This window comes from Haliotis rufescens, unplaced genomic scaffold (assembly GCF_023055435.1).
Source record: "Haliotis rufescens isolate VD_foot unplaced genomic scaffold, xgHalRufe1.0.p SCAF_1, whole genome shotgun sequence".
Classification (NCBI taxonomy): domain Eukaryota; kingdom Metazoa; phylum Mollusca; class Gastropoda; order Lepetellida; family Haliotidae; genus Haliotis; species Haliotis rufescens.
This window is the reverse complement of record NW_025963779.1, coordinates 88,654,245-88,677,647: the sequence shown is the minus strand read 5'-3', so window position 1 is coordinate 88,677,647 and position 23,403 is coordinate 88,654,245. Positions and strand designations below refer to the sequence as shown.

The window sequence follows — 23,403 nt, the reverse complement described above, 5'->3', positions numbered from 1 at the left end:
ACAAGTATGTTCTCTAACTTTTAAAACACACCTATGCTTTTAAACTTTGGCCCAAAGCATTCTTTCGTTCAAAATATTTGAAAATTTGAAAAGTGCCTCTTTGTAGTTTGTATTTAAAATGCGCGCCGCCCTTGCGTATTGCACGTTCATTATGTTCTCGGGTGTTCGTCTCGAGTTGATCTTTACAGTGCATGGTAAAAGGCGCTTTGTACAATTTCATTGGGTCCGAAACGAGTATTTTATCAGTCACTTGCACATGCTGATGGGAATTGTATGAACGGGGCCCCGAACAAGGATATTGATGTTTCTCCTGTATTTTTCAGTATTCTCATCAAAGGGTTATCCAATTATTGTAACACGAACATCGTGATAGGTAAAATATCCACCGCCCAGTTGTTTACGGTCGCCCGGGGGGTAAAAACATAAAGCAGGCGCGTCTTGTCAGATTGCCAGAAATGTGGTGACCTATTCACCTGGGACAGATAATCCGTAATTCACCTTTAGCCATCTGTTGATCTCTAGCCGCTAAATAAGCACCAGTGTCATTATGGCGTTAGCTATACGGCGACAAAATTGATGCCGAGCGCCAGACAGGGTAACAACATTGCCATCTTTTAACGTCTTTTGGTATGACGCGGCCGGGGATCAAACCCCGAACCTTCCGCTCGGACGTTCTACCACGGAGGCAGTCCTAACAAATAGAAAGGTCGTATCGGTTGATGGAAAAGTATCGGTGATGTGAATAGGTTCGAACATCGCAAAAACAATTAAAATAGTCGTATATGAACGAGTCAAATGCTGCATATTTTAAGATACAACGGCAGAGAATATGTTTAAGTCGTTCGTGTTTTCCGGTTCATAACACAAACTCAATTTCCAGTGAATGCGTTCTACGTGTGAAAGCTCATTGTGTTGACACTTTCTTCGTTGTGACATTAAAAGAATTAGTTGTTTTTCATCAATGACGGGCATCATGACCGTCCTTCAAATATCACGTTGCTGGTCCTCCCCTATTCCGGGGATTCCGGGTAGAATAATTCCCCAGCAACCTATGCTGGTCGTCTATGTCCATCTGTTCGCGACCCAACAAAAACATGTGCTGTTCCTTAGTGATACCCGCTTGTAATCTACCAAGCACTGTACAGAAACAGTGATGTCACGTCACATGACAACTTTGTTCATTAACTGTCGGTAGTTTCCGGAATGCGAGTACGTTTTAACGTTTTTTGTCACAAATATTGCCTTAAGATTTTTTTCCTTCAAGATGCTTGTTTTAATATGCTTTATTAATAGTTTAATCCCATAGTTCCAGCTTACTGTAAATCCCCTTTAAGAGTACTGTCACTCATTTAGAAAGAAGTACCTTTCATGCAATACATAGTATAGTTTCAGCTGTGGTGCAACCGACTGAGAGAGGTTATTTTTATTTGAAAACCTGATTGTCTATTTCTAATTCCCCTTGAAGATCCGGGGTAGAATAGGTCTTCAGCAACCCATGCTTGCCTCAAGAGGCCACTATACTTGCCGTAAGATGCGACTGACGGGATCGGGTGGCCAGTCTGGCCAATCTGACTTGGTTGATGCGTGTCATCGTATCCCAACAGCGTAGATCGATGATCATGATGTCAATCATTGGATTGTCTGGTCCAGACGCTATTATGTACAGCCTTCATATAGCTGGAATACTGCCGAGTGCGGCGTTAAATAACATACAAAACAAAACAAAAAAAGGCTTTCTAAAATCTGGTCGAATTACTCAAGCAGTATACCTGTACACCACAGAGTACTTATTTGATCTGTACAAAAAAAAAGTAATAATTTTAGTAGTACGTACGTACGTACGTAAAGTGTAGTAATTACTCCAAGTCTAAACTTATCAAAACTCTGCAGTAAAGATGGACACAATAGCAATTGCATAACACTATAGCTTATAAAGGAAGGGGCACCCAATTCATGGCTCAGTCATCATGTGGCTACAGGCAGGCTTACTTTCGCTTTGCGCCACAACAGCGCTTTGGGGAGTAGTGTATACCGTCGTCGATGATGTTGCAGTGGACGCTGTGATCAACGCGGGGCTAAGATGTCACAAGACACCTGGCTTAGCGGTGGCAGTGGTGAAAGACGGCAACATTGTCATGTCGCGGGGGTTCGGTGTTAGCAACATCGCCGCAGGAACGCCTGTCACTAGCACAACGTTGTTTGGAATAGCGTCGTTGTCTAAGGCGTTCACCACAACGTTGCTTAGTAAAATACTCAAAGACCGGACAAGGTAGGAAAACATTCTTTTAACCATAAACAAATCATATTCAAAATCTACAGAAACAAACCTTAATGTCTTCATGCTCATTTCCAGGGAGCTTAGGGACAGAACATGAAAGGAAAAGGTTTAAGGCTGTTTTCATGGAGATTGCATTTTTCTGTTCAATTATTCGCAATTGAATTTTTTTTTCACGAGCCGACAGTGACAAGTATGTTCTCTAACTTTTAAAACACACCTATGCTTTTAAACTTTGGCCCAAAGCATTCTTTCGTTCAAAATATTTGAAAATTTGAAAAGTGCCTCTTTGTAGTTTGTATTTAAAATGCGCGCCGCCCTTGCGTATTGCACGTTCATTATGTTCTCGGGTGTTCGTCTCGAGTTGATCTTTACAGTGCATGGTAAAAGGCGCTTTGTACAATTTCATTGGGTCCGAAACGAGTATTTTATCAGTCACTTGCACATGCTGATGGGAATTGTATGAACGGGGCCCCGAACAAGGATATTGATGTTTCTCCTGTATTTTTCAGTATTCTCATCAAAGGGTTATCCAATTATTGTAACACGAACATCGTGATAGGTAAAATATCCACCGCCCAGTTGTTTACGGTCGCCCGGGGGGTAAAAACATAAAGCAGGCGCGTCTTGTCAGATTGCCAGAAATGTGGTGACCTATTCACCTGGGACAGATAATCCGTAATTCACCTTTAGCCATCTGTTGATCTCTAGCCGCTAAATAAGCACCAGTGTCATTATGGCGTTAGCTATACGGCGACAAAATTGATGCCGAGCGCCAGACAGGGTAACAACATTGCCATCTTTTAACGTCTTTTGGTATGACGCGGCCGGGGATCAAACCCCGAACCTTCCGCTCGGACGTTCTACCACGGAGGCAGTCCTAACAAATAGAAAGGTCGTATCGGTTGATGGAAAAGTATCGGTGATGTGAATAGGTTCGAACATCGCAAAAACAATTAAAATAGTCGTATATGAACGAGTCAAATGCTGCATATTTTAAGATACAACGGCAGAGAATATGTTTAAGTCGTTCGTGTTTTCCGGTTCATAACACAAACTCAATTTCCAGTGAATGCGTTCTAATCGAAATGGGTTCCAAAATGGTCTTTATATTCTTCCATTTGCACTTTAAATTTATCATAGCAAACGATGTGGTTGTGTGCGCGTGCGTGTGAGTGTGCACGTGTTTAACACCGCATACCGTTGGGGTAATGAACCACGTCACTGAGTGTGACGTAATGAACCACGTCACTGAGTGTGACGTAATGAACCACGTCGTTGAGTGTGATGTAATGAACCAAGTCACTGAATGTGATATAATGAACCAGGTCACTGAGTGTGACGTAATGAACCACGTCACTGAGTGTGATGTAATGAACCACGTCGTTGAGTGTGATGTAATGAACCAAGTCACTGAGTGTGACGTAATGAACCAGGTCACTGGGTCTGGTGTAATGATCCACGTCACTGAATGTGACATAATGAACCACGTAACTGAGTCGGACGTAATGAACCACGTCACTGAGTGTGACGTAATGAACCACGTCGTTGAGTGTGATGTAATGAACCAAGTCACTGAGTGTGATGTAATGAACCAAGTCACTGAGTGTGACGTAATGAACCAAGTCACTGAGTGTGACGTAATGAACCAAGCCACTGAGTGTGACGTAATGAACCAGGTCACTGAGTCTGATGTAATGATCCACGTCACTGAATGTGACATAATGAACCAGGTCACTGAGTCTGATGTAATGAACCAAGTCACTTAGTGTGACGTAATGATCCACGTCACTGAGTTTGACGTAATGAACCACGTCACTGAGTTTGACATAATGATCCACGTCACTGAGTCTGACGTAATGAACCAAGCCACTGACCACCTCATCCACAGGTAATCATGTGTAAAAGTATACTAAAACCCCGCACATCCCGGCATGGTTCACTGGACACGCAGAGGGGTATCGATTTTAAAATCTGATTTTAGATAGAGTGTATAAAACACAGCTCGGGATTTTGCTATGAAACCTGAAATCTGTTCATTCCAGGGGTTTATATATATATTTAAGCGTGTGAAAGGTGCATGTATACTAAAAAACTTTTTTAACTTTTAAAAGAACGTTAATTTAGGACTGGCGTGAGGGGAGAAACACACACAAAATACTGATGGACTAACAACATCAATGTAACACTACGTTGGATGTATGAGTTAATGAAGAGATGGCGACAGATTGGCATATTACCACGACATGGCAGTTTCGATGGTCGCCTCCAGAAATATCACTTCCGTTGATGTCCCCTGTCTGCGTTATCTCCGCCGCGCATACAGCATTACGGATGTCCTCAAGCCTGATTTCCCGGCGTCCCGACACAATATTGATGGGCCATTAATATTGTGTTGGGGGAACGCCGTAATATTTAAACTTAGAATCTAAGAAATAAACTAGCGGGCAAAAGAAACGCCACCAAATAAATAATTGTCAGTTTTCAACAAATTTGCCAAACAGCACGAAAACAGTTGGGAACACATAGCTGGAATGCAACTTATCTATTCCCTGTGAACACGTGCACGTGCTTCCCGTAATTTGCGGGAAAAGTGAATTTAATCACTAAAAATTGCAAAATGTGCAGAAAGTTACCGGAATGAAATTCTGATGTATATAAATATATCTATATATATGCTTTTATTCCTCGAAAGTAGAGTACAATATGCAGGGCAAAATATTTAAAAATATTTAGAGGACTAGATACATGTTTTTAAAGTTCAGGAGTGGATGTGAATGGTGAAAGGTGCTGTATTGCAGTCTTTGCATAGTTTATTGTATCTTCTTCTGGCAGAGGAAGTGGAGGTCTGCACGAGAGCGGAGAACACACAAGATCAGTGTCATTCTTACTGTGGAGACTGACGCTAACTTCTACAGGACTATAGTCTATAATGTCCATCCAGAGACTGTCACGTATATGTGTACGGTACACACACAAACACACACTGTGAACCAGAAGGTCACTGATGTCAGCATTACACAAGACACAGGTTCCCTTTACTTTCCCTGGACTCCAGCAAGCACACAGCTTTACAACTAGTCTGCAGGGGGGCTTCATCAAGGGGAATAGTTCGTCAATCTGCCATGCAAAGTGAGGCTGTATTTCAGGATGAATTATTCTGAAGTGTTTTAGGTCTGGATCAGCAGCTATTCTACTGCTCTTTCTCATAAGTGAAGATAGCTTCTGTGACCATCTTCTTCCAGGAGATGTAAATCACAAAACGTCCAGAGTCTATGATCATTTCAAGATATTCTTTTAGTCCGTACTTCTTCACGAGTCGATAGACATCCGGGATGAATCCAAGTGAAACTGGACTGCAGCTTTTCTTGTAGCAGAAGTGGCAGCTTATGAAGACACTGGTTAAATTAGTGTGCTTTATATGAGAAAGCTTAACAAAGAACAACAGCTGCTTTTTATCAACTGCAGCTTCTGCAGGTAATGTTCCCAAAAGAGAGTTACATAGGTCAGTTCTGATATGTCAGGGAAGTCCTTGTGCCATCTTTAGGGCTAGTCTTTGTGAGTGTTCAATTGCTAGTAGCTCCCTCTTTGTCAAATATGACCACAACTCGCAGCCATACAATGCTTTAGGTAGGCATATTGTCTGGAACAACTTGAGACTGGTGAGGGGACTCCGTGCATTAGAGTGATAGCCTGATTTGATTAATGCGAATGCTGTAGACTTCATTTTCGAGCAAGCTGCTATTGTCCTGTCCCACGAATTAAATGATTCATGAAGCTCTAATCCAAGATGATTTAGCTCAGACACATTTTTGATTTCTCTGCCTTAGAGGATGATTGAAGTAGGCTGAGGTAAAGACTTCTTGAAGAAGATTATATTGCTCTTTGAGGCAGAAAATGTAATGACAGAAATGTATTGTTCACATGTGTCCGCCATTGTCTGAAGGTTGGAGTTTAGAGGACTTAGCAATGTGATGTCATCTGCTTGTGTTGGGCTTGCCACGTGGACATGAGTACCATTGCCCCTTTCTTTGAGGATGAAAGTTTCTCTAGCAGGCTGTTTATGTAGACGAGGTAGAGTTTTGCACTTCCATGCACTTGGTACAAAACCAGAATCAATGATGCTGTTGGAAATAAACCCTGCGATACAGTGATATAGGTAGCGACCACCATGTTTCAGGAGTTCATAGGTGATGCCATCTATCCCTGGAGCCTTCCTATTCTTCATTCTTTTACAGATGCATTCTAATTCTGACTCAGATAAATGAAGGTCTGGGTTATTGAAAATATCTTTATATTTCCTTTTCAGGTCTTGAACAAGAGTATGAATCTTGCTTTTGAATTCGGAGTCATAATGTTCTTCTTCATTGTCATTGAAGATTTGCTTCATGTGATCAGCCCTAGCCATGGTATAAAACATGGGTGGGCCAGAGGTCGGGAGAAACAGCCGGTCATGGCACAACAGCAATGTTATGCTGCCGCAAAAACTCTGTTGCAACACGTGGAACGTGCGGGCTGGAACTATGCTACTCAAACGGGACGTTACGTCCCAGCATTTGCACAGAGGGTAGAATATGATGTCGAACGATGTCGTCCCGGTAGCGTTCACCATTCAAACTGCCATTAACAATGATGCTGGTGTTCTTCTACGAGTTGTGTTCTCCCATGTGTTCCAATGCCCCGGGATGATGTACCATTACACTCCCACCCCTAAGCTGACGACGTTGAGTAACGTAAGCATCGCTGTAACGTTCTCCTGGACGCCTGAAGACCCTTGCAAAACCATCAGAGCTGTCCAGATGAAACCTGGCCTTCCTTGTGAACAGTCTACTGTCCCAGTCTTGTCTTCTAAACCTTAGTTGATGTCTACACCAAGCTAGGCGTGGCTGACGGGGACGGGGAAGCAAACTTGGGCCTATCACTTGACGTCGGTGCCGCTTGTGGTGTTCCCTCAACCGATTGCGTCCGGTACTTCCACTCATTGGTCCATGAAATGTCCGAGCTCTCATTGTGGCAGTTTATTGTTTTTATCGATTCCGTAGATGCACTAACCGAAAATGGTTGTCTTGTTGATGTGGCGTCACGCGTGGACAACCGACTCATGGCATGTCACGAGCGTTGCTCTGCTGTTGATAACGTCTCCAAAATGAGAAAATTGTGTTTCGATTTCCAGCTACTTCGTTCTGCGCCATTCCCGTTTGCAGCATACCAACGGTGCGTAGATGGTGACATTGCGTAAGCATTATTTACGGTTAAGCGAAAGTGTTTTTATAGCACCTGATAGCTATTCGATCATTGTGTGCTGTTTCACATTAAAAACACATACATGAATACTATGCTCCCAACACTCAAACATGCAAATTATGAATTGCGACCTTAAAGTCGAGATGTCTTTATGAATATGTATTGAAAGATGCATGATATTGTTTCAGAATGAATTTATTTTTATTGAACTTTATGTGAAAAACAGTTACTTCTTTTCCGTTAGTATAGACATTTGCAGTTGTGTATCTACTTTAATATGTTTATGGTGAGGACTACTTTAATTCTTACTCGGCGTAATAAGGTAACACATTCTTGCAAATTAGCATCACAGTACAATAATATTGTGTCTGTATACCTACCCTGTCATGTTCATACCTTGTGCTTTGGAAAGGATCTACATCAGCAATACAGCTCCACATCAGTCTTTCCATGCTGTACTGCTTTCCATCTGGTGATTATATATAGGACCGGTGATTATAAGGCACAGCGTAAGTAAGGTGACTTTGTTATACGAACTGCTAGCTCAGCATGCACCATCGACAACCCGATATCATTCAATCTTGGTCAGGATTCTGTAATCCTGAGTTGGAAAACCAGCAGTCAATCTTTTAACATGCTGTGCAGATTTTCCATCAACACGAACGTCTACAAAATCCTGGGTCGGTACAAGTTCAACAACACCCTGCGGTCAGTGTACGCCACCGTGGAGGACCTGATGGCACACAGGATGGGCATCCCAAGGAACAACTACCTCCGGCTGGACGACACCCTCACACGGGAGATCCTCCTCAGGTGAGACTGGCAAAATAGAGGAGGGAATCTTTACGCCGCAAAAACAAATGTGCTGTTCGACTGTATGTACGTAAATTAGTATGCCAGGTGTCGAGGGGTATGTACAATGTCTGCCCAATATGGTACTGACACTGACAGAATGTGCGTGGCCGCGCGTGTGTGTGTCGTGCTTGCTTCTCAAAGTTCAAGCACCTGCCGTTATCCTAGTGGCTAAAACCACTCGGAAAACCCCGGATGTGATTCCCTCAATTTGAGACACACATTCTTGGTATATGGTGATATATGGCTAGAATATTGCTAAAGGGTTCTAAAAGTCATTCTGCCATGACTTTGGAAAATATCGATTCTTATTGGTCAATCAGAGGTTTCAATGAAAACCTAAATGAAACAGTCGTCAGTATTCAAAAACGATTCGACTTTGCTCAATTGTCCCCGATTTGAAAAGAAACTGCACAAAATACTATTGTTTCGAAAATAGTACACACCTCTGCGTGTAGATGTCATGATGCTCAGTAAAACACGATTGATCTCTTTATTATTCTCCATCCAGAGCTGTCTGTTAAACGTTCGTTTTGGAGATACATCAATCAAAAGTGCTGTTTCGAATGCTTCGCTCACTCGCGCCAAGAATATAGAATCCCCCGCCCTGATTGGCTGACCACAAAGTTTACCTGACGTGACCTCGGGATGATCTTTATCAGAAAGATATCGAATCGTAGTAAAATATCTGATTGAGGTGGCAGGTAGGCATGGTATTGGGGTTGGAGAAATTTGGGTGTGTTGGTGGGCGAGAACGGTTCAGATAAGGCAGGAGATATAAGTGAACCTTTTGTCAACATATTTTGATTTAAAAGTCTACGGTTCTGCAGTTTGTATTCTGTTTGTCTGTTATAAGTCGTGTCAAGTATCTGAAGAATGTGGGTGGATTCCGGGACAGCTTTGCCTACAACGACTTGATGTACGGACTTCTGACCCGTATCACGGAGGCCGTCACTGGGACCTTATGGGAAGACAACATGGTTGAACACCTCTTTACGCCCCTAGGAATGGACTCATCCACATTTGGCACAAGAGTGAACTTTTCCGCGCCAAATGTAGCGACACCATACGTCATTGAGAATGGTCAGATTGTAGCGGCCTCGACCCAGTTTGTACGGTGGGTGTCGTGTTGCCTGTAGTCATGTGTACGGTGGCCAATCGTGCATGAATTACATGATCGTGGGTTCAAATCTTTGATTCACCTTGATTATGTCTCTGGGTTTGACAGCACCGTACCCTTGCTCGTGGGTTCCCCAGTGTAGTAAACATCTAACCAGTGCATCACTTCAGGCTTCCCACCCACTGTTGCTTGACACATGCTGGTATGACTGAAAGTATGTTCAAGCCGTCTGTCCCTGTCTCGCTGTCTCCCTCAATCGTATGTTCATATCACACCAAGAAATATTTATATTTAGCTATGCTTTGTGGTGAATATAATTAAAGGTGGATTCCGGATTTGAAAACGTTGTTAAATGTGAAACAACATAAATCACTTGTTTGTCTTGCCCAAACTGGACTATTATACACCACCACAATATAGCTGGAATATTGCTGACTGCGGTTTAAAAACATTCAAACAATCCAGAATCCAGACTTAATTCTATTCAATTTCACTCCATAACAATTTAATGCAAATGTTTTATATAAGGACATGGCTCCATTATGACAGGCTCCGCCATCATGCGTGATAGCGGAGCTTCAAATTAAGACAAGAGATATTATTGGATGAAATGGTCGCGGATGTGGAGGTACTGGTGGACTACGGCAATGAGCTTAACCCCTGTTAAGCAACCCCAACTGCAGCAACCGCTGCCAAGCAACCCATGTTGCTTACCGATGCAGCATCTGCTGCCCCGCAACTACCGTTGCCAAGCAACCCATGTTGCTTACCAATGCAGCGCCTGCTGCCCTGCAACTACCGTTGCCAAGCAACCCATGTTGCTTACCAATGCAGCGCCCGCTGCCCTGCAACTACCGTTGCCAAGCAACCCATGTTGCTATGCAGCTATCGCTCTGACTCTGACATTAAATACGAAAATCGGTGAGGTTGCCAAGTGGCTGAGGAGTTGAGTCGTTCGTTGGAAGATCCGGGTTCAAGTCCCTACACCAGGCTTGTGTAAAATTCATCCTGGGTGTGCTTCGCGATGACAAGGTGGTTTAAGCGTTTGCTCATCACGACGAAAGCCCGGGTTCGATTCCCGACATGGGTACAATGTGTGAAGCCCATTTCTGGTGTCCCCTGCCGTGATATTGCTGGAATATTGCTAAAAGCGGCGTAAAACCGAACTCACTCGCCATGACATGCCAGGAACAATGCTGACAGCGGCGAATATACATGTCACGTGATTTGACGGTTTGCTGAAGGCATGCGCGTATCTCTATTTCCGGCGGTCAGATATAATTTGAAACGATTTGTAAGAATTCTAACTAATTTTACTTTTCTGAGACAAGTACATCAGAAATCACTTGTTACCAAGCTATTCTCATATATCCATCAGTCACTGGGCAATGTTGGGCGGTTCTGGCTCTGTGGTGAGCAGCGCAGACGACATGACCAAGTGGATGTTGTTCCATCTGAGTGGCGGGAAAAACCGCGCGGGCAACCAAGTCGTGGCCGAAAACCTGCTGAAGGAAACATACAAACCCCGGAACGCTCTCGCCTCCAGTTCCATCAACACCTACTTCAGCAGACCCAAGACGCCGGTGACAATGAGCAACGACGGTTACGGCCTCGGCTGGAAGAGCGGGTATTACAGAGGTGGGCTTACGTTAGTCTTGCTTTCCTTTCGCATCATACACAGCGTACTATAACAAAGAACACACATACATGATCAGAAGGGACCAGCCATTGTATTATTCTGGGATGTTTGGTCATTTGCTCCAGAAAGTACTGTTAATTTTTCGACTCGGTCGTGTCGCTAATACCAATGGTATGGGAGTGAGCGAGTTGGGTTTAACGCTGCTTTGAACAGCATTCCAGTTATATCGCGGCGTGTCAGCTTAATGTGGGTGGAAAGCCCGACGTGATGCAGGTCTCAGTCTTTTACCACTTCGGTGAAACCCATGGTGCTGACAAACCTAAATACATAATCGGGGCGAACCGGGATTCGAACCCACAATCATAGGTTTCTGGCGTGCCCAAGGGACGCAACTCTGCACAGCAAATCGTGGCGCCTTAGACGACACCTGTGTTTGAATCCCGAACTCACTCACCCATTTAACTAATTACATTTCAATTGTCCGTTTTTAGAAGTCAACACATTTAGATAAACATATATCAGGACATGATTAAGTTTCATTGACCAAGTGCCATAAAACGGGAACAAAAGGGATTTCTGTTTCTAAATAATTTGTTGAAGATAAAATTGAAATATTTGTTTTGGCTCAGGTATTGAAAACATAAATGTTTGCGGGACATGCTAGATGCCTGAAGACTTCATCGCGAAAGAAAGCTGTTAGAAAACCCTAGAATTTTAATGTAGTTCGCTTCGTCATCTGAGATGCGGAGTGTGATTCTGTCATGTAGCAACTACTACGTCAGTAACAGTTCCTGACGGGGACAAGTCACAATTATGCTGATGTTGAGTGAAATCGTGTTGCAGGACTACCGATGGTACAACATTCAGGCACCACATTCGGCTACCGGAGTTTCCTAACCCTCATCCCGGACAAAAACCTGGGTGTGTTCCTGGTCATGACGGGCACCGACCCCAACTACTGGTTCCGGGGGTCGCTCAGTGCCTACCTGATGGACGTGTACCTGGGGGAGGCGCCCTGGATCAACGCCAGCACCATCTGCTCCTTCCCCGACCCCTGGCGCACACGGAGACGTTCTGGGCGCCGTAATCGCCCGACAAGGGTCATGAGATACGTAAGTAGGGACACTACAGTAGGCTCGCGGAGTAGAGGTGGACGGGCAGTGCCAAGAACACTCCAAATATACCCAAACTGTTTATGTTTCCATGTGGTATCGCGAGTACCCCTTGTCTCCACATTCCGGGGAACAGTCTTGTTTCCGTCCTTGCCACACCCAGCCCACTTTCCTGTGCTGAATATGATTGGACTATCGCACATATCGATAGTCCAATCAGAGAACGTTTCACAAGTCAAACACCTTCGTATGAAAGTGATTTACCGCTGCCTGTATTTGTTGACACGAATATGTTTTTTCATCTTTAACGCCCCAAATGATTGCCTATGTTTTTCGAAGGCTAGTGGACACGCTTGCCTCGGGAAGATGGTGGTTAAAATGTGTGACCTGACTTATGGTGTGTCATTGTACACGACGATGCGGATTATTGCCCATGCTGGCATCAAGTGAGTTGCCTGGTCCAGACGCGATAACGCTCAGACCACTGTGATATAACTGGAATAATGCTTACAAATATCATTGCCAAAAATAGTCCTCACTCACTCTTGAACGCCATTATTTCCACGAAAAATACTGTTTCAATAAATATGTGTGCCTTGATCATTCACCCTATTCACATCTATCTTTTGTTTTCAGCAGGCTAACCTAGCCCTCCCGGCATACACAGGCACCTTCAGGAACGAGGCCTACGGCAACCTCGTCGTCCACTACGACAGCGCGTCTCATCGGCTGAGGGCTATATATGGTATTGGAAGCTGGGTCCTGACGTCACGCGGTAGTGACACCTTTCGGGCAAACTGGGACAACCCAGCACCAACTCTTAACTTTGACTTCACGTTCCTCACGTCAAACGGGGAAGTATATGCACTGATACCTAGTTTTGAGAAGACATTGCCGCAGATATTTTTCCGCATCGGCAATGGAAATTCCATCATTAGTTGAACACGTGGTTCATATACAGGACACTTGTCTTTTGTTATCAAAAAACACGTTAATCCCATCTTGTGATCTGAGAGGCGAAAAGGTAAAAGGTCAGGAGATGAGATAGAAATGTGTCAAGTAATGACGCTGAACCACTCATAACAATATCAACTTTATGAGATGAGAAATACATATTAATTGAGAAGAAAAGTCAAATATTCTTTCCTTACTCGTATTTGCTGAATGGTAATACATTTCTTAATGATAAACTATGGTTTCGTTAAAAGTAATTCCGGCAGAAATATTTTGTCACTGGATCGATTTTTGTTTCTGTTTTTTTTTTTTAGATAAACATATGTACTGTATTACAAACACCATATTGTAATATGATACTGATATACATCACTAAAAACACAATAAATATGGCGTTTTATGAATTATCGGTTTGTTATTATTTATGTGGATTGTCTAGACGTTGGAAATTACTTCAGTAAATGAATAAAACATGGATTATATAATCAGTATCACGTGACATGGTTGTGCGAGTCCCGGATGTACTGGTCACCCTTTCCACATATGCATATAGTAGACTGGAGCCGTACATACGGCCAAGCCCACATGGCATTTGGCCCATGAAACGTATGGCAATACAGTGGACTATAACGAACTGACGCTGATTGATCACGGTTGCATATTCTGCTGTCCGACGACTACGGGCGTTAGAATGTCATCTGAGGTTAAACAGCATTGCCATGTATCGTTCTACTCCTTTCATCTATCTATAGTACGTCTGTCTCGACTCCAACTAAGAGGTGAGGTGAAATGGGGTTTAACGTCGCTTCCAAGATTATTGCACTTATATAGCGACGTGCATGTACGTGTGTGTGTTTGGGTGGCTGCTTGTACTAGTCCGGACTGATGCCGATTTATAGTGCTAGCTCACTGAGATACCATGCCGCAGTTTAACATGAATATCCCACTCAGACACAGTATACTGACTCCCAGCCGACCAGTCCTTGTTTTAGCCCATTAATGCCGAGCGCCAGACAGGGTAACAACAAGTACCATCTTTTAACGTCTTTTGGTATGACGCGGCCGGGGCGGGCGGACGCTCTACCACTAGACCACAGAGGCGGTCCCCAACTAAGAACATCAGTCATGATGATGTGTTCCGTCGCTCGGATGTAGCCCCTAATGTGACGAGATTTTATAGATCAGCTCACGCTGGTGTTCGTGTCCGCCGCTGCGACTGTCGTAAATCTATGTTAAGTATCGGAGTTACGATCGTCTTAGCACTACGATCGCTTTGTGGAACGGGGCCCTGTACTTGAATACTCATTTAAATAGGTGTTGTGACCGTGTTGTGTAACTGAGTTCAAACCTTTTAAAACACATACGATAGGTCTGGGGTACAGTCCGGAGAGTGCATTACGTTAAGGGGAGATGTATTGTAAAGATCCTCCGTTATCGGAAGGACAGATATGGGACGAACAAATGTGAACTAAATGAGTGAATGTTGTTTTACGGCACTGTCCGTAACCTTCAAGCCTCATCACAGCTTCCTGTGTCACGAATCTAGGCCAAACAAAACTTATGCACGTGATTCCACGCCTTTTGACACGATGACACACAATCAGCCCGCAACGGATGCTTATCGCCGTCGGTTCTTGTGACACAAATGGGGTACTAAAGAGACTTTTCTGCTTGGGGTTGCCACAGAGCCGCGATAAAGTAAGGGGCCTCTTGATAGCAGAGGATAAGACTCGAACCCGGACCTGTCGGGTTGGTGCAGGCTAGCCGCCACTGACGGTTTGTTCGCACCAGGCCTGAACTCTTTCTGGGCTGTGGCACAATATTGTGTTAAATAGTGTATTGCATAAAACAAACAGTTTTAAAATATTTAAAAAAAATCTATTCGGTACTGAAATAAACAAAATAGAGAGAAGGTGGTATGAGATTTCACGGGAAGACCATGTTTTCGAAGAGCGTCATGCGACTCTTGCTAAGAAGTTTCATCAGGGTTATAACAGTCAAGGCATTAGTAAAGATTAGTAAAGTCAGGTCTAAGGCCGATTTAATGGTGCCAGCCCACTGAGATACCATGCCGCATGTATCCCAATTGCGTGTATCAATGCTCATGATATTCATCACTGGATTGTCTAGTCCAGGCTCGATTATTTACAGACCGCCGCCATATAACTGGAATATTGCTGAATGCGACATTAAACAACAAATCAACAAACAGTTTAACATGAATACCCCACTCAGACACAGTATACTAACTCCGAGCCGACCAGCCCGTGTTTTAGCCCCTTAATGCCGAGCGCCAGACAGGGTAATAACAAATACCATCTTTTAACGTCTTTTGGTATGACGCGTCTAGGGATCGAACCTCCGACCTTCCGCTCTACGGGCGGATGCTCTACCACTAGACCACGGAGGTGTTTTGTTTATGATAATTGGAATCGTACACTGGGCTCTGCCTTCAGCAGAGATATCATGGATAGGGAATGGCCTGTTATATCTAGTCGTAAACGACCGTGGGGATTCCGGGTTAGAATTGTCCCCAGTACAGCTACCTGTGCTTGGCCCTTACGACGACTTAGTGGATGGGGTTGGTCAGGCTGCGTGACTCGTTGGCATCGTTCCCTGACGGCGACAGAGTCGCTCATTATATCAATCACTGGTCTGGTCCAGACTAGATTATTCACAGACCGCCGTCATATTGCTGCAATATTGATGAGTGCGGCGTTGAACAACAAACAACTGACGACTAACGGGATCGGGTGGTCAGGCTCGCTGACTTGGTTGATGCATGTCATGGATCCCAATTGCGTGGATCGATGTTCATGATGTAAATCACTGGATTGTCTGGTCCAGACTCGATTATTTACAGACCGCCGTCATATAGCTGGAATATTGCTGAGTGCGGCGTAAAACAACAAACCAAACCTAACCAAAACAACAAACAACTTCAACATAATCTCAACTGAACTTTGCACTGCAATACACTATCAGCGAATACACGCTATTCCTTATCTCCGTCATGAATCGGCCATGATGTTAGGAAGTTCACATCTGTTCTTTTTGTGGGTGACGACGACGGCACTGTGGGGAGAAGTGTATACCGTCGTCGATGATGTTGCAGTGGACGCTGTGATCAACGCGGGGCTGAAATGTCACCAGACACCTGGGTTAGCGGTGTCAGTGGTGAAAGATGGCAAAGTCGTCATGTCGCGGGGGTTCGGTGTCACCGACCTTGCTACCAAAACACCTGTCACGAACACAACTCTGTTTGAGATAGCGTCGTTGTCCAAAGCGTTCACAACGGCGTTGTTGAGTAAGGTATTGCATGATCAAAGTAGGTAAGTAATGAAATATATTTTGACTCTCTGCTGTATTGTTTCTCAGCATCCCCACCCCTCAAACCCCCACCCCCCACCCCTCCCCCTCCATCCCCCGTCCATCCCCCACCCCCGAACGTTTTCCCTCTTGGACGCCAAGTAATTCTCATTACTAATTCTTATTTAGATATTTCATAACCAGATGATTTTTCAAGACTTGCAGCACAACACCCCCACCCCAACCCTATGTCGGCCCCTAACTTAGAACAGACTTTGTCTTGCTGAAGAGTATGAAATGAGAAGACGTCTATTGTAAGCATCGAATTGTAATTCGAACCGGGCTTAGTAAAGCTATGATGGCGAATGGATCCAGGGTATTCATCATAAATAAATCGATGATGCTGAACATATACCAGTAACAATTTTGCATTGTGTTTCGACCCACAAAGCCTGTCATTCCCTGCCTCTTCACTGAGTCTACGATCGGACAAGAAATACACGTTTGATGCTGACTGGTATTCTGTGCATATATCCTCAGTTACACTATCAAGACGAATGTGTACCACCTGTTAGGGAGGAACGGGTTCAACAACTCCCTGCGGTCAGTGTACGCCGTCGTGGAGGACCTGATGGCACACAGGATGGGTATCCCCAGGAACAACTACCTCCGGCTGGACGACACCCTCACACGGGAGAACCTCGTCAGGTATATAAGACTGTTCTAGCCAGTCATAATCACTTCAGGTATATCGCGAAAAGGGTAAGATGTCCTGCTCCAACGGTAGAACCCGCTACTAACGCAATTTACTAAAAAGGGTAGTTGTTTGTTGCCAAACGCCGCAATGCGTACTCCTGCCATACTCATGTCTGTAAATAAACGAGTCAATCCAGTGACATGTAGCATGTTTACTAATTTGTTGAAACTATAAATGACATGTCAACTTTGAATTACATCTGCGTAAAAGTGGATAGTTTCCACTTGTCACAAGTAAAGAGAAACACTTCAGAAATATGTTCGTTTTACAACACTCTAAAGGGCAAGTTAAATGACTCGGTCGAAACATTATTTCTGTATTTGACTTGCAGTTGCTTTAAAGAAAACAGTTCTATTTGAATCATGAAAATACAAGTTGGGGACAAGTGATACTTGTACAAATACTTGCCTCCACCCCCCCCCCCCCCCCCACCCCAACCCCCTGTCAAAAGAATTTACCTACGGCCTGGGAAGAAGGCTTCCAGATCGATAACGAAAACCAATGGTGATTCAGTGGAGGGCGATAGATCTAGAATCCTTACTCAAGTTGGGGACAAGTGATACTTGTACAAATACTTGCCTCCACCCCCCCCCCCCCCCCCCCCCCCCCACCCCCACCCCCACCCCCACCCCCCCCCCCCCCCACCCCACCCCAACCCCCTGTCAAAAGAATTTACCTACGGCCTGGGAAGAAGGCTTCCAGATCGATAACGAAAACCAATGGTGATTCAGTGGAGGGCGATAGATCTAGAATCCTTACTCAATGTTCACATTCACAATATGAATATGTTGCTGTGTCCTGTGACAGCCGGGTGAAGTACCTTCCCAGCACCGGCGGCTTCAGGGGCAGCTTTTACTACAGCGACCTCATGTACGGACTGCTGACACACATCACGGAGTTGCTCACAAAGAAGACTTGGGAGGACAGTATGACTGACAACATCTTCAAGCCCTTGCACATGGACTCCAGCACATTCGGAACCAGAGCGGACTTCACCTCACCAAACATTGCGACACCTTACACTAAACAGGGTAGCAAGCTTGTAACGCCATCGTCTGACTTTATCCGGTATGTGTGTGGCACTCCATAGTCATCTTCCCGAGGCAAGGGTGGAAACTGGACTCTTATAGTCAGTTAACTCCCTTGCCTCGGGAAGATGTACATAGTAGGTCTCATTTGAGGTGAGGGAGTTTTAGGTCGCCTTGATACGTATTCCATCAAAGTTGGAGACAACAAGAATAGGTTTCACCCATTGTACCCATGTTGAGCATCGAACCAGCACCTTCAGCCTTGACAAGTGAACGTTATGATGTTTGTTTGTTTGTTGTTGAACGCCGCACTCAACAATATTCCAGCTATATGACGGCGGTCTGTAAATAATTGAGTCTGGACCAGGCAAGCCAGTGATTGACATCATGAGCATCGATCCACGCAATTGGGATACAACCAAGTCAGCGACCCTGACCAACAAGCATAGTCGCCTTTTACGGCATGCATGGGTTGCTGAAGACCTGTTCTAACCCGGATCTTCACGGGTGAACGTGTCTCCGACGTCAGTGGAAATTATATTTTTCTTAAAATAAAGAAAACATACTATACGAACATCTTATATGACTGGCTAGATACTACTTTCAAATTCAAGGGGGCTCTGGTAAAACCTAATGCTGTAGTCTTCCAGGCTAAGTAGGAGTCCTGTCCCCACGGAGTTGTCTGACAAGGCTGCGTGAGTGCGTATGGTTTAACATAAGCAATATTTGGGGGACACCAGAAATGGGCTTCACAAACTGTACCCATGTCGGGAATCGAACACGTGTCTCCGGCGTGACGAGTGAACACTTTAGCCACTAGGCTACCCTAGCGCCCCTGACATGGCTGATCCAGAGTGGCAAGGGACAGGTTAACTGATTCTGTTATCTTACTGAAGTATCCATGACCTGTTGCTGGTTTTCAAGATACACTCACATTATTCTTCATCAGTCACTGGGCAAAGATTGGTGGTTCTGGGTCTGTGATCAGCAGCGCAGACGACATGACCAAGTGGATGTTGTTCCATCTGAGTGGCGGGAAGAACCGAGAGGGCAACCAAGTCGTGGCCGAAAACCTGCTGAAGGAAACATACAAACCCCGGAACGCTCTCGCCACCAGTTCCATCAACACCTACTTCAGCAGACCCAAGACGCCGGTGACAATGAGCAACGACGGTTACGGCCTCGGCTGGAAGAGCGGGTATTACAGAGGTGGGGTTTCTATAGATCCAGTTTTATGTAGGAGCGGTGGCTGAAAGTTCTGAGCTTAACTACGAAAGGTATATATACTGAACACGAAAAGTTCATGTGACATTGAATAAGATTTAATGCAAAGTTAAGTTTTTTACCAAATCTGAAACAATTTCGGTTTGCAACAGATAAAAGACTCCTGTAGGTGTTTAAATGGTTTAATTTTCCATGCTAACTTCAGAAAATGCGTGATTTCATATAAAAACATGCCAACATGCCTGGTGTCACAGGAACCTTTGTTGTTGAGTATAGTATATCCTTAAGGGTTTTCGTGTATTAAGTACAATACTTTCCATGCTTATTTCGACAGGTATCAAAGTGACTAGGTATTCTCTGTTGATGAAAAATAACCAAATTTGCTCCTTTTTTTCGCCATTGTTAAGAGTTGTGTGAGTGAGTGAGAGAGTATGGTTTTACACCGCTTTTAGCAATATTCCAGCAATATCACGGCGGGGGACACCAGAAATGGGCTTCACACATTGTACCCATGTCGGGTATTGAACCCGGGTCTTCGGCGCGACGAGCGAAGTTTTAGCCACTAGGCTACCCGACCGCCCCTGTTAAGAGGTGGGTGGCAGAGTTCAAGAGGGGAAGAGAGTCTCGAGGAAGACCTTCAACCACTGAGGAAAATGTTGAAAATATACATGATACGATTATGGATGATCGACGACCCTTCACACGCCACGTGGCCAATATAGTAGGCATCTCTTATGAGAGAGTTGAGAACATTCTAAGAAAGGAACTGGGCGTGGCAGAGGTTTCAACATTCTGGTTCATCTCACGTGATAACTTGTTGACCTAGTTGATTTTGTATAGCGATTTGTAACCATGGATGAGTCTTGGGTTCACCGCTATCAGCCAGAAACAACTGTCACTTCAGTGGTATCATCTCCGAAGAAAAGGGAAATATTTTTCCCATCAGCTGGCAAGGTGATAGCTTCAGTTTTCTAAGTTTTCAAGGAATCCTACCGGTGTACTACCTTCCGGGGGGTCAGACCTTTAATGGCCAATATGATGCCAATATTCTCAGGCAATTACGTGAGGATATCAAAGGTAAAAGTCGTGGAAAACCTGCTAAGGGTGTGTTGTTCCACCAGGACAATAAACCTGTGAACAAGTCTGTTGTCGCCATTGTTACAGAGTGTGAATGTTGATCTGAAGTCATTGAACAACATCCGTATTCACCACATTTGGCAGGGTTAGGTTTCCTCTTCTTCCCAAACTTAAAGAAGGAACTGTCTGGCAAGCATTTTGAAAACTTAGATGATGTTATTTCTGCTGTGGAGGATTTGTTTAGACCACCAGGAGGAAGTGTTCAACATCAGCTGGATCAAGACATACAATCATCATTGGTAGAAGTGTGTGGGCCTGGTCGATGACACCTTCCAGAGGCAAGGGAGTTAACTGACTACAAAAGTCCAGTTTCCACCCTTGCCGTACTAGGCTGGTATTATGGAGTTACAGTTTGGCTGGACTAACGATGATCTTACAACAACTCCATCAACACAGCCTATCATAGTAAAGCTCAGAACCTTTCAGCCTCCTCGTAATCCTAGGTGTAGGCTAAATCATTCGCCGCACTCCAGGTATACGATGCCTGTAAATAATGGAGTCTGGATATGATGAGCAAGAATGATCCACGATACCGGAGAGGGGTAACTCAGTTATGAAAACACACAATAGAGTAATGTTCATCATGTCCTCTTCATGTCAAAGTGTATGACACATCAGAAATTAACTGTTCCACTTCAGCACAGGTATTGTGCTTATATGCCTAGGACCAGTATCGGTTCGAATCTGTGATTTGAACATATCACCAGCAGATCCTGACACTGTTGCAGGAATACCGATGGTACAACATTCAGGCAGCACATTCGGCTACCGGAGTTTCCTGACCCTCATCCCGGACAAGAACCTGGGTGTGTTCCTGACCATGACGGGCACCGACCCCGACTACTGGTTACGGGGGTCGCTCAGTGCCTACCTGATGGACATGTACCTGGCGGAGGCGCCCTGGATCAACGCCAGCACCATCTGCTCCTTCCCCGACCCCTGGCGCACACGGAGACGTTCTGGATCCCGTAAACGCTCTGGGAGAAGGTTGACAAGGAGGAGACGTGCCACACACACTGTGAGTAAAGGACGGACGTGTTATTAAATTCAATAATCGCTTCCATTCTGGCTGAAAGAACTTGATGCTTAGTGGTAGAAATACAATGCATGAGCACATTAATGCCATTGTCCAATACGGTCTCGAAGCAACAGCAGCTTTACATCATCTTACGCGTCTTCAGGGCTATTTATTTTATATCTATTTCATTGTGACTTCGTCGAACTCAGGCTGGCCCCTCCACTTTCCCAACATTCGTACGGGCATAACAACATAGGGATTAAGTGACGGGTGTGCCCACTATATCATTAGGGGTTTTGATCGTGGGCTTAGGTCAGATTGTTGGAGAGTGAGTGAGTTTGGTTTAACGCTGCTTTTAACAGTATTCCAGTTATATCGCGGCGTGTCAGCTTAATGTGGGAGGAAAGCCCGAAGTGATGCAGGTCTCAGACGTTTACCACTTCGGTGAAACCCACGAGCACGGGTATGGTGCTGACAAACCTAGAAACATAATCGGGGCGAACCGGGATTCGAACCCACAATCATAGGTTAATGGCGTACCCAAGGGACGCAACTCTGCACAGCGAATCGCGGCGCCCTAGACGACTGGGCCACCCGTGCCCCCAGATTGTTGGAGAAGTGAAATAACTGGAATAACTTGTTTTACATCAATTTTATTACCAATCCCTTTTAAGATATGGATCAACATATATAATACATACATAATACATTTTTTATCAATAGTTTATGGTTTCACTATTGTATATAGATGACATATTTGATAGATCAACATCATTATATATCACATATATTTTGTTTTTAATTCATGTTTTACAACCAACAAGGGGAAAGTCGCGATTTAGTGAGACTGCCTTTCAACTCCTTTGAAGATACCTTATCTTCAAATTCAAATTTCGTGAAAGAGAACAACAAATAAAGTCATGTTATCACTGGCAGTAGTTTCATACATAACAAGTGTATGTTTATCCCCAGGCTAACCTAGCCCTTCAAGCGTACACTGGGACGTTCCGACACCAGGCGTACGGCAACATCAGCATCCACTACGACAGCACGTCCCATCAGCTGAAGGCCACATACGGTATCGCCAGCTGGGTCCTTGCGTCACGTGGAGGCGACACTTTTAGAGGTAGCTGGGACAAACCGGCTCCCAGAATGGATTTCAACTTTACTTTCAAGACGTCAGCTGGACATACTTATGCTCTGATTCCTAGTTTTGAATCCAAATCTCCTCCTGTATTCTATCGAACTGGTAACAGTAACCCTATTATCGGATGACCTGTAACTGTTTCGAATAAACATTAATTGTTACTTGAAACCTGTATCGCCTGTAACTACACCGATGTTGTCATTTGTTAACAGGACAGTCTCCCTGGTCTAGTGGTAGAGTGTGCGCCCGGAGCGCCGAAGGTCCGGGGTTCGATCCCTGACCGCGTCATACCAAAAGACGTTAAAAGATGGTACTTGTTGTTACCCTGCCTGACGCAGTCAGCATACTGTGTCTGGGTGGGGTATTCATGTTAAACTGCGGCATGATATCCCATTGGGCTAGCAGTATGAAATCGGCATTAGTCCGGACTAGTACAAGCAGCCACACACACACACTCCTGTTCAAGCCATCAACAGATATAGCCACAAGCATGGGAGGGGCCATTTGTGTTGAAACAACCTTCTACATCATGTTTATCAAATCAGATGGAAAGAGTTGAAAACCACATAACTTTTTCATTGCAGCCT

At 44.5% G+C, this 23,403-nt stretch overlaps 1 protein-coding gene across 1 annotated transcript; it reads left to right on the top strand.

Annotated features, from left to right (window-relative positions):
- Positions 1 to 1,896: 1,896 nt before the first annotated feature.
- LOC124118900 lies at positions 1,897 to 22,984 on the top strand. The gene is made up of 13 exons (XM_048381403.1): positions 1,897 to 2,269; positions 8,165 to 8,332; positions 9,228 to 9,488; positions 10,870 to 11,129; positions 11,974 to 12,242; positions 12,879 to 13,179; positions 13,949 to 13,980; positions 16,182 to 16,528; positions 17,046 to 17,213; positions 18,070 to 18,330; positions 19,240 to 19,499; positions 21,380 to 21,669; positions 22,642 to 22,984. The coding sequence occupies exons 1-13, from the start codon at positions 1,968 to 1,970 to the stop codon at positions 22,942 to 22,944; spliced, it is 3,222 nt and encodes a 1,073-aa protein (XP_048237360.1). The 5' UTR covers positions 1,897 to 1,967; the 3' UTR covers positions 22,945 to 22,984.
- Positions 22,985 to 23,403: the final 419 nt, after the last annotated feature.

What these genes read in the sequence shown, in the direction of transcription:
- LOC124118900 (XM_048381403.1), top strand. Translation starts at nt 1,968, where the DNA reads ATGTGGCTACAGGCAGGCTTACTTTCGCTTTGCGCCACAACAGCGCTT. An exon ending in GCCTCGACCCAGTTTGTACG is followed by an intron (nt 9,489 to 10,869) that starts GTGGGTGTCGTG and finishes TATATCCATCAG; the next exon opens with TCACTGGGCAATGTTGGGCG. An exon ending in GTATTGCATGATCAAAGTAG is followed by an intron (nt 16,529 to 17,045) that starts GTAAGTAATGAA and finishes ATATATCCTCAG; the next exon opens with TTACACTATCAAGACGAATG.